Genomic DNA, 12353 nt, shown 5'->3' with positions numbered 1-12353 from the left:
CTCTCTCTCTCTCTCTCTCTCTCTCTCTCTCTCAGTGTGTGTGTGTGTGTGTGTGTGTGTGTGTGTGTGTGTGTGTGTGTGTGTGTGTGTGTGTGTGTGTGTGTGTGTGTGTGTGTATCTCCATCTTTGCAGATCTGCATATCTACCGCATACTCATCTATCTAAATCTGTATTGGTATACATACCTGCACTTACAGGGGTTTCATTTTTACAATGATTTAATTTTGCTGCATTAAAATCAGTACGAAGGAAAAAAGCTGTCTTATTCCCCTAACGATTATGATATTTTTCCTTGGTAAAACGTTAATGGGATGGTTCTTTTTAATGGAAAGTTGTGTCGTGGTCCTTTAAAATTATGGAATTTACTGTTTTCAACGTCTGAAAGGTTGATTTTGATTATTAGCCTCTATAGCCAATATAGCCATTATTTTTCTTTGCTTACTCTCGATGTCTGTTCTGCGATGCCGGCAACTACGGCTACTTTGGCTATAGGAGAGCGGTCGAGAAACACATAACAGGTCGCCTCTCCTCTTATATATATATATATATGGAACTCCCTGACATCTGGTTGCATGGTTGTTGGGACTAAATAAGGTAACATGTTCTTAACTAGATGGCAAGCTTTCAAGTGTAAGGAAAACATTTGCGATATCTGAAATGGATGAAATTACAGTGGTGTGGATTTCTTACTCTTGAAGAACATATGTGTTTTTGGTTTGACAGCTTCGGATTGGAAGTTGCAGTTAAAGGAAAAGTTGTTTGAAATTACCAAATCTATGTGATTCATTAGCTTCTACAAGGCAGAAAAGGCATTTTTGGGGGGGAAACTATAGATTAAATTCCTATTAGGATTGTCATATGTAACTTGACAAATTTGAGCTGTTAATTTTTATAATGTAATTTGTTATCAAATGAAAGATTAATCAGAATAGTTTAATAAAAAAAATATAAATAACAAGTACTAAACGTGCTGCAACAGTGAGAAAATTAGTTTTAGTGTTATATGGTACTCTACATAGTAAACTGTTTAAACTTAAGTGTTTACATTGAATCCAGAATGTTACATTACAGTATATGATACAAAGACACCCATGCATCCACCACTGCCTAATGGCATTTGGTGCATCTTCCATGCCTGTTGGTGCTTTAACAATGGCCAAGAAGCTTCCACCATATGCAATGTGACTAGATTGTGCTTGTAGACTTTCCTAGTAGTATTTTATGGTTAATCTTTATGGCATGGATGCACTAAGATAGGGCAAATTGAAGATAGTCATGTAGAGGACTAAAAGATGCAGTCGTCGGTACATGAAATAACCCACAGACATGTATGGCAGCAACCACAAATAAAGGAAAATGATCGTGGAAAGTGATCTGGCACCCTTTTTACATGCACACTTATTTTCAGAAATCATAACTTGGCCAGTTACATTTTCAGTTTGTCCAAAAAAACACAGTTTGTTTTTACACACCATTGTTTTGTATTATGTAACATCTGCGACAGATGATACATTATTTATAAATTCTTTCTACGCTATTGAAATTGGTTGTCATTGATGGCACAGCCTAGTACAGTTCAGATAAATTAATAATTCTTTTAGGCCTGCAAAAATATCTTCGCAGTAAATAGGCACTACAACAACTTTGTGCAGCTTTTATATAAGAGAACTACTTGGTGAAAACAGGAAAGCACGTTTATTGCTCGCACTCAGTGCTCAAGGGTTTCAGCTCTATCTTCCTGTACATATTGAGGTGAAGACAATGTGTTGAGGGCCAGAGCCCCCTATCAACCCTCTCTTCAGGTGCCCAGTCACGGCAACTTAGATTGTTGAATAAATTTTGGGATGTGAAATTGGGTTACTTAGTGAGTGCTTTCATGCTGTAAAGAATTACCAAAATAATCTTGCCAAAATGCATAGGTTAGGTCTAAAATCTAAAAGATCTTAAAAGGGAATGTGGAAGGAATGGTCATCCTGCTAACTAACTTCCTGCTCTATTATCTGCTGTCAGTTAAAATATTGTTGCTTCATTTTCTCATAACCAGATTCCCAAATTTCATTTTTACTGCCAAATATAAATAATTTTTTGGATTTAAGAATGCCTGTATAATTATAGTTTAATTTTGAAATGCAATAGAAAAGGGAAAATAAAATATGTAAGTTATCATATCATGAATCCAAATGAACACATGTATTGGTTTCTTTAATATTACATTATTTTCCCTTGTTCATGTTGGTACATTCCAAAGCAAACATAATCTTTCCTAAATTTTGTTGGGTATGGCATGTATTGTTTAAAGTAAAAAGGGATCTATTTTATCTTATTATTTGTGTATTTTCATATTTCAGTTGTTTTAGAATTGCTTATTAATAGGCTGTTCGTTTTGTGTATCTATATTGATAACCTATAAAATTGTGACAATATTGATGACATCTTAGAGTATTTGGAAATGTAGAGAGAATAGATATGATTTTAAGAGTTGCTTGCTACTAATGCAACTTCAGTAGTAAAGAATAGCATAAAATGTAGCTGAAGTATGGATTCAAAGAAAGAAATGTCTGTTGATCCTGTTAGGAGTAATGAATATGCATTGAATTTAGAGTGAAAACTGATTTATTTTCTCTAATCATGTGGTATATTTACAGAGTTACAGATATTTTAGTCTGGTCATGAGGGAGCAGGTTGGCTCCTGATTGCTTGATTGGGTACAACTGAGCTCAGTATCTCTGTCAAGATGCCTGGCTAGTTTAAGTGGCAAAACTTTACCTGGGGCGAACAACATACTCTTTCCCCTGTGGGAAAAGGATATCATTTTGACATATATTCAGCAAAATACACCCTTCAGTAGACTGCATAGTTGTTAGCACTATAGATATAAACTAATTGAGTTGATGTTATTTATTTACCAGTGGACCAAAATTAGTCCAATTGATATTTATTATTTAATGTAACTACTTTTGAATGTTAGTGGTCGTGTAGCAGAAAGATCAGACATAAAAGTGCAGTAACAATAGGTATTTCTGTAGAGAGAGACTGACATTTAATTGGTTGTAAAGCAAAATTGCAATATCAAATTGATAATTACATTCTATATTTTCTTTTATATTCTCTCTAAACAGACAAAGGTAAAATGGCAACAGGCTACACTCTTCCCTCCCTGACCACTGTAATCTGCGGAGTATTTACAGCTTACATTATCCATTCTGCCTGGACCCTGGGACAGCTTTTCATGCCACCATCTTGTCCAGAATATTCTGAATGTTTACACCCTCTTATTGCTCAGGAACCAAAATTTCAGGTAAGATTTAAAGTTAAAGGTACACATATTGTTGTGTTGTTAGTCATTTTGTGTTTTTAGTTTATTAGAAATCTTTTAGAGTGTCATGTCACTGTCATACATAGTTATGAATAGATTTTTTTTGTATGCATGTTCAAAAGTTAGTTAATAACTTTGAAGATAATCATTCAGTTGAAAAAAGACAAAAAATGAACTTGGTTCACCTTGATCTGTAGCTCTCGCACTAATGCTCTGCAGCCAGATGTGTGCCTCATACTTTAGGGGTAAAAAGTTTTTGCATCCTCAGAATGATCCAGTTTACATTCTTTTCTATTATTTTGTTTATTTTCATTTAAACAAGCAACTAATGATGTTTACATTCTCTGTTAAGAGAAATACCTAATTTTTTTTGTTTCACTGTTTACAGCTCTTAGCCTTTACATCTCAGAAAAAGATGCCAGAATATGCTACAGACCTCAGACTGGTGCACAGGGTACATCAGTTTGATTATTTAAAGGAACAAGAAGAGTTAGTAGAGGTTCTATTACCTAAAAGAGTCAGAAATAATGGCTCCTTATATCTTCATATATTCTTAACTTCACCCTCAGTTGACCCAGAGGTAAGGAAGATTGTGTGGGAGCCATATTTTATATATAGTTTATATACCTTGAGGTAATGAAGAGATTATGATATTGCTCTAAAACTTTTTTATGTCCAATCACATTTTTAAAAATAAATCTTTTGCTTGTTGACAGGATTGGGGTAGTGTAGTCAAAGATGATCTCGCTGTGTATGCTATGGCTCACCTTACGAAGTATCATATTCCTGAAGCTGCGACAATTAATTTACTTGGTGGAGAAGAGAAGGTGAAGTGGCCTTTATTTTTTCAGATTTGTTTTCATTCTAAGTCATAGTATTTTATTTCCTATTTTTCACAATCTTGTCTAAAGACTTTTAAAGTGAAAGTCAGGTCAATCAGTAGAGGTAATTTGAAGTCTGAATCTGTTAATTCCACCTCTACTGGCAGGAATTGACTTCCTACTCCCTAAGATGATGTTTAAGTAGTAGGGTCATAAAGGAGACCCAGTAGGAATTACAAATAATGCATAATTCTCTTATAGAACAAGCCTTTCATAAAGTATCCTGAACATAGTAGAAGATTGGAAGTGGTGTGTCACAGCACAAGGTGAATACTCCAAAAAGAAGGGTGGTCAAATTTAGATAAAAAATGGAATTTCCTTTATGTAGACATGATCTCAAAACTTTTTGATTGGATCTTTTAGTGGCTGAAGAATATTAAGGATAAACTTTTACTCTATCTACATGTAAGGTTACCCTTTATAAAGGGTATGATGCTTCCTTGTTCTTCTTTTCAACATCAATTTATAATCTGTAGGCCAGCCTACAGTTGCTATTCACTAATGTTGGAAAACAATAAGATCAGGTATATTTGATTATAATCGTGTTTTTCAATTTCCTTAACCAAATGTTCAAATTACATTCATATACAGGGATAATGCAGACATTCATCTATGTGGATATGGATATAATTTAGCTGCTCTGATGTCCTATGAATGTTTATTCTTTGAATTCTTGATGATATTAAATAGATTTTCTTTTAGCTATACTACTAACAAGAAGAATTTTCTTTGAAATAAAAGCAACATGGCTGTAATCAAATTTGATTGTTAAAAAAAATACACAGATATCTATGGATCAGCATAGAACATTACTGTGAAATCCATTTTGGATCCAAATGAATCAGATTCAAATGAATATTAAATACCTTTAAGTGAATAATTCTTAATATTACAATATTTGGAAGGTGAGTGAGTCTATATATTATGTAAAATAGTTCTTAATTTTGTTCAAATTGTATAAGTTCATGTAGTAGCAGTAATAGAAGACATGAGAAATTAGTTTAAGTTAATATTTTGGTTTAAATGTTTGAAAATGGCTTCTCATTACACATTTGGTTTCCAGTTTTTTACTTTATATGTCCAAAATTTAAAAGGGATTCTAGTACAAGTCATATTTCATTTGGCAAGAATATATCCTGAACTGCTCCTGTTACATTTAATATTAGTCTGTATTACACTGAAGATTTGTAGATGGCAGATACTAGTAGTACAAAAAAAGATGCTAAAAACATTTTCTGATATTCTAAAAATCTTAACCTTAATTAGTTTAATCTCTAACAATTGCAAACCCTCCAGCTTGTTACAAAAGATGGGATAGTGTCCAGGTTTCACTTCAATAAACCAAAATTAGCAGTATCAGGGCCTTGAAGATTTGTAACTTGATCCTTCTGCACAGGAACTGCCATCTCCAAATAGTTATGTTGAGTGAATTCATGGCATCTGCTGCCAGACTAATCTGTCTACTGACTTCCTTGCCTGACTGCCAAGTCAGGCAAGGTCTAAGACACCTATAAACCCAAGAACTTTTCCTCATTGTTAAATTTGTCAAGAGCCACCACTAAGGTTTCCAGAGACTGATAGTAAGGCAACATTATCAGCAAAGTCAAGGTCAGTGACCTTGATGTTGTCCAGTGTTGGTCCACAATGACTTTGATCTACTGTGACTTAGTGTGACCTGATCACCCAGACAATGGTTTCTAAAAAGACCTCTTTGGGTTGCAGTGAATTAGTGCTTGTTCTGTGCATTACATACCTTAGTAGCGCAGACTTAATGTTGACTGAATGTGTTAATGATGTTTTGGCAAATGACCTGACTTTAGGACACCTGTCAAAACAGTGAATCTCAAGCCAGTTTTTCTGTTCTGATTTAGATGGACATCTCAGTAAAGGTTGTGGACACTGATAGCAAATAAAGAAACAATATAAAGAGACAATCAAGAAGTAGAAGTTACTTTACTTTACCATGAATGTGCATATTTCGAAATAGATACAAAGCAAAGAATGCATTGAGACAAATACCAGAGGGTGCTTCAAGTCCTAAAGGTGGCCTTTTTTAACAAAATTAAAGGAGCTCTAGAAGTAAAATTAGGATGGAATAATATTTATGTTTGGTGTAAGACTGAAAAGTCATTTACATATAAGACTATAATTGGAGCAGTAGGAGAAATCCTGGAAAAGAGCAAAGTTTATGGATAAGGGCACTTCATCATAATGAACATCCTTAGTGTATTAGAATTAATGATATGGTGACTGAGTTTCATCATGACCATACAAAGTGGAGAAAATTCCCCAAGCCATTTAGGTTTTTAAATCACTCACCCCATTTTGCAGGATAATCATCTCCCTAGGGAATGTGTTAATGGTAAAATTGAGCACAATGCAAACAATGCCTCAACTTTGGCATTAGTATGATGCCTAAGTGCTAGCATCAACAACAGCTCCACAGCTATCACCAATCCCTACTCCACAGGGAAGTAAGGATCTGTTGCAAATGTTCCAGCAGAAGAAACAATAGATGATGCACATGATGCAGCAGCAATTTGCTCAGCAACTACATTTCCAAAATATGATGTGTGCACTCATCTTTGGACAACAGTTTCCCTCATTGCAGCCTGTGGTAGAACTTGGAAATCATCAGCTGACAGTTGATGGTCCATGGTGACTTTAAGTGTACCACAATTACTTTGCACATTAAAAACTGGAAAAGAATTTTTCATTTTTGTATTGTTTATGTATGTGTATTTTTTATTTTTTTAAATAAGGTAAGGACTGTGAAACCTGTCATATATGTATAATTTTTGTCTATGGCTCGGAAGTCAGTAGATGCCTTTTTGTGCTAGGGATATCAGAATTGGAAGTCTGTTGTGTGAAAAATTTCAGAGCTGTTTGTGTGAGGTTTAATCCACTAGTGACAGTTCCTTCAGAGTGAAGTACACCCTCCTCTCCAGGTGATATCTGTGGCAGAGAGTGGCCACTGCTGGGAACCCCCTCATGAACCACACACCATGGGTGACCAGATCAGAGCCTAAGCTCCAATTTTACTAACCTTTTATAGCCTTGGGAGTATATTGTAGATAAAACTTTTGAGAAACAAACACAATTCAGCACTTGTTTCGGTGGTTGAAAGTTTAGTATGGAGTCCAGACTCTCTAATACTGCCATGTGTGTTACTCTCAGATATTGTTAGGGGAAAATCAAGAGTTAAATTTTTTTATTTTTTTTATTCCCCTGTGGATGACATCACTGGACCATGTGCCAAGCCTCCAAACACTTATAGGTGCAGAGGCGTACATTACAGTCCGGGCAGAAGCTCCTGTTGCTCCTCCTCTGGCTCTTGAACATCAAAGGCACCTCCCCCTCATGCCAATCTTGAGGGCCTGCCTCACTGCAACTGGTGGTTGTGTTGCAGTGCGGTTCCTGGTGGAGTCGACCCCTTCTCTGAAGTCACCCAGTAGCTCAGAGGCGAGACCTACTCTAAATGTCATCTGTGATTCCTCTCTGCCAAGGGCATCATGGAATTGCCCAGGCATTGACAATGGCCATGTCAAAGAGGAAGAAGACCTTTGTACCACCTTTCATACCAACATTGTAATGCTCTACCACCATCCATTTTGCAGCAGTATGAACTGTTGACTGTATGCTGACAGTGTTGCAGTCTTGCCACTGTAAGGCCAGCAACCCTGTCTTGCTGCTGCAGTAGTTGACATCATCCTTCCTCCTCACACTGCGGTCCTTCGGCATGAATTTCTTGTTCAGCTAGTCTGTCCCTACCAAATTCGTCCTTTTTGCCTTCAACATATGAAAGAGACTTGGGAATGTGTACCAGTTGTCCACAAACAAATAGTATCCCAACTCAAGGAAACCACCCGTCTTCATCAAATGCAACACCATTTTGGTAGGTGACAACATGTTGCTACATTCCTGTCTGATGTTCACCTTGAATAAATGAGGTGTACTCTGCTGCCAGGCACAAAGGTACTGGCACAAAGCTTATAGATCTTCAATCCAAACCTTTTACATGGGTTGTAGTCTTGAAAACTTGTCGATGGTGATGTCCTGCCTCAGCATGAATGTCAACCAGAACAAGTTGTTGAGGGTGTCCACAACTGGTTGGAGCTTCCACATACAACAAGTGGAACTTCTTCATCCACATGGGTGAAATGGAGGCGAGTCATCAATTGGTCTAACTAATCCCTGATCATGATTTCAGCAGTGAGTTCTTGGCCATCCAGTAGTTGCAATAACTGGGGAGATCCACCATCCCCCCTTGTCATGCGAATCCCAAGGTATGTGAGGACCTCCTGCCTGGACTTGGGCATCCATTTCCTCATATGAGGAAGGAGGATGTGCAGCTGCATACCTGTGGGAATGGAAAAGAAAAAGTAATAAATTATGATTGCTCAGTGCAATGCAAAAGATATTTAAGTATGAATACAAATAGAAAGAGCACAATAGTGATGATAATGAAAATTACCAGCTCATTGGTGTTGAGCATGGTGTCGACCTGTAAGACATAATCCAGTTCGTCTTCTGAACTGGATACACTGAAGTAGGTAGACAGCATCTTTGGCAAGCACTCTTCACCACTCTCCTTGGAGGAGAGCTCAAAGAAGACCAGGAGGAAGACAGAGATTGTTGCAATGGAAGCACTTGGCAGGAGGTACCAATGAAGTCAATGGCTGGGGGTCCTCGACCTTAAAGGAGGAGGAGGAGGAATGTCTTTGAATGCTGGCAAAGTGAGGCATCGTGAATGCGAGTAATGAATGAGGTGTAAGTACTTCTATATATATGGGGATATTCCCATGCTTTGACCTGGCTGGAACATGAAGCCAATAGAGCCAATGAGGTCAAAGCAACCTGGATCACATGTCACATAACATAACATAACTGCTCATGTCATAGCCCACTTCCTTTTTTGATATCATTTACTACTATGTGGAAAGAAGATGGCAGCTGTAAAGTGACATCACTTCCTTTTAATGATGTCTTGAAAGTAAATATGGTGACTAATGATGTCACTTCCTCAGCTTCAAAATGTCACTTCATGATGCAGATCTTCATGACGTAAATCTTTGTGATATCATCTACCAGTTTGACTCTGTCTGTTTATCTATCTATCTATCCATCTATCTCCCTGCTTAGCTGCCTCTCTATCTAGCTATCTATCTATCTATGCCTGCCTGCCTGCCTGGCTCTCTGTCTATCTATCTATCTATTCATCTCTGTCTCTCTTCCTTGCTCCTTAATCTCGGCTTTTGTTTTAAATTTCATTTTGATTTTCTTTTTGATTTTCTCTCTCCTCATAATTCTCCTACTTTATCAACCCTTATCTAGTCAAATCCAGGTAAATGGAAGTAATATAAACTTCACATCTTCTTTATATGACCTCATGATGTAACTTTTGGTTATGTGCGCAATAAGAAATTATCTTGTAAATATCCATATAGACATAACAGATGCTACTGAGGTCCATTCATTTTGTCTCACACGTGAGATACCCGGAACACAGCCAAGAACAATAGCATTTTACATATGAGTTGCCTGGAAATGGTCCCAGTAGTGGGACACCTTTTTTTAGTGGGTTAAGTCAGTTGGAGAATTAAAGAGAAAAATAACAGTTGACTCAATTTCAGGGAGTTTGAAGTTGAAGGGTACAATAAGGATATATTTGCAGTAAGTAAGTTCTATTAGAACAGTAATAAGGGTTGATTTGCAGTTGATTGCAGTCTGAAAAAGGCATAAAGTTAAACTGGCAACAAAATTAGAATCTCTTTTTTGTTTTATGATACATTTTTATGTATGAAGTGAATTATTGTGTCCCTTCATTGAGTTATTTCATGGAATATTTTTTGTACATGTATGGAGATGAAGAATTGCATACATGATGTAAATTGCCTTTATTGCATATTTAAAACATGACTGAGATATGTGATTATTGATTGTGAGTGAATATGAAAAGTAAACTTGAGAAAGCAAAACTTATTTTGTTTCCATGTAAAATGTTTTTGATAGGTTATATATTATACTTATATATTGATAGCTTATAAATTATACTTTTTCCAATTTGGAAAGAGGTTGAAAATATTGCATCAGATTGCCTTGGAAGCTTGCTAATGTAATGGTTCCTAATCTTTGGGAATCAGAAGGCCATTATCATCTTAGGTTTGTGGAAGCAGGTGCATTTAAACATTTTGCCTCTACTTTATGATTAAATAAATAATTGTTGAAATTACTTTTAAGTGCTTCCTTATTTGAATAGATGTGAAAACATCAGAATTGTTCATGTGGGATTGCTGTTCTATAACATTTTCTAGAAACATGAAACTATATGTGCTGTTTTATTGATTGTAACATGAATAATAAAAAGTTTTTTAAGAACTAAGATAATGATTATGTATTTCAGAAGCAAAAACCCCAATCAGGGAGAAAAAGACCAGTCACTCACTTCCAGTCACTGATAGTGTTTAACATTCTTACTGATCCTGTTAGTCTTCCTCGTAATGCTGTGCCATATGATATAGGTCGCTCTCTCAGGTGAGGTTATGAATTTTTTTAATTTCGTGCATGTTTTTACTCTGATTATGATGTCCTATAATATTACCATGTTGGTATGTGGCCCTAAAACATTTGTAGATTTCAGGAAGTCATATATTTTATTTATAAGTTCAGGTTGCCTTGTGTGCACTGCAGCTCCATCTCACTTCTACTTTTTTTTTTAGTATCAGAATGGATGAATCATCTTTTAGGGTACATTATTAGAAACTTATTATCATCAAACTTTCATATACAGGTTGGATTCCAATGGACAGTACCTCCCAATCATGTATGTGGATAGTCTTAGTGCACGCTTAAGAGATTTGGTGGAAGTAGATTCTTCAATGAAAGAGACAAACTTGACTCTAAAATACAGCCCAATATCATATGGAAAAATAAGGTAAGACCAACCTTCATTATTGGAAGAAGAATTTTAGATGAGAAATAAGTGCTTATAAAAAAAAAAAAATATTAGAAAGATTAGTTTCTGTTGTGGATCTGATAGATAATATATTGGTAAACTGTTGTAAAATACAATGATATTGTCTATTATTTAACACCCAAAAAAATCTGAGACATAGTTACATGTCTGCACTTACTAGTTTAAAGGAAAAATGATGAAAGACATTACCAAATAAAAGTGTTTATATCCCAGCTTGTTATAAAAAGTGGTATCTAATATTTCAGATTATGGATGCAGTTTGAAGCTGCACTGCATCCTATGGCACATTTAGGATTCTCAGATAAGGACTTGGATGAAGTGAAGGGCATTTTCTCAGATACAAACCTTTACTTCTTATGTGTAACTTTTTTGGTTGCAGCCTTACATGTAAGTTGATGATTTAAGTAGGGTAGGGATCTGTGAATTAACATAATGAATTTGGCCCTATGTTGACAGGGTGAGAATTCACTGTCCAATGCTCCTTCCAGGGAATGCTTACAGACATATTTCCTTCCTGCTGGATCATTTGCTGTATACAGCCCTCCTGGTCTGCTTGCTTCAAAAAGTTTGTTGGTTCGGGCCTGTGATTTGTGGGAAATGGTTATAAGTATTGTTTACTATATGTTCATGTTTGGAGACTCATTTGGAGGCTCCACATTACTGCATGTGGGTGGCAGTTTACTGTGTAAAGGAAGTGGTGTTTTGACAGAAGGACAAAAATACTTGTTCTTTTTCTTTTCTTCTTTTACTTTGGTAACCTTGAGCAGTGTGGTACTTATTAAAGCAAGGAGCAGGGCACAGCTAAACCCTGCAGATCTTGCACATTTCTTTGGTTTTCTTCCTCTTCCCCTTCTGTTTCCAGCAAAAGGCACACAACATTGGCAGGAGCATCAGGGGCATCTTCTGACATCTCACTTCCAAGGACTGTGGATGGCCAGGAAGTTGACATCTGCCAAGTTCAGCAAGTTGAAGAGTTTCTTGTACCGTTTGATAATTTTTTGCGAAGCTGGATAAGACTGGGCTAGCTGATCGTCATGTGTATAACTGTCATAACAAACTGCTTGATCTACCTGGTATGGCTGTACGTGTGGTGAGCGCATTGAGTGGGAAGTTCCACTACATGCAGACTCCCGCTCCCAGTGGCTGGACAGTTGCCAGAAATCACTGGAGTCTCTGATGC

At 36.5% G+C, this 12353-nt stretch overlaps 1 protein-coding gene across 3 annotated transcripts in view; it reads left to right on the top strand.

Annotated features, from left to right (window-relative positions):
* The first annotated feature begins 434 nt into the window (after positions 1-434).
* LOC125033994 (cleft lip and palate transmembrane protein 1-like protein) overlaps positions 435-12353 on the top strand; it is a 31150-nt gene continuing 19231 nt past the window's right edge. The window contains exons 1-7 of one of the 3 annotated variants that reach the window (XM_047625613.1): positions 435-594; positions 3120-3298; positions 3705-3896; positions 4033-4143; positions 10604-10731; positions 10988-11131; positions 11419-11560. In XM_047625613.1, coding sequence (XP_047481569.1) covers positions 3131-3298; positions 3705-3896; positions 4033-4143; positions 10604-10731; positions 10988-11131; positions 11419-11560 — 885 coding nt within the window. In that variant the 5' untranslated portion in view covers positions 435-594; positions 3120-3130. Of the gene's footprint in view, positions 595-3119; positions 3299-3704; positions 3897-4032; positions 4144-10600; positions 10732-10987; positions 11132-11418; positions 11561-12353 lie in introns of all 3 variants that reach the window. The other 2 variants (XM_047625611.1, XM_047625612.1) reach the window with 2 other exon arrangements.

This window comes from Penaeus chinensis, chromosome 17 (genome assembly GCF_019202785.1).
Source record: "Penaeus chinensis breed Huanghai No. 1 chromosome 17, ASM1920278v2, whole genome shotgun sequence".
NCBI lineage: Eukaryota > Metazoa > Arthropoda > Malacostraca > Decapoda > Penaeidae > Penaeus > Penaeus chinensis.
Note: the sequence above shows the minus strand (reverse complement) of the source record. Positions and strands in the feature narration are given on the sequence as shown.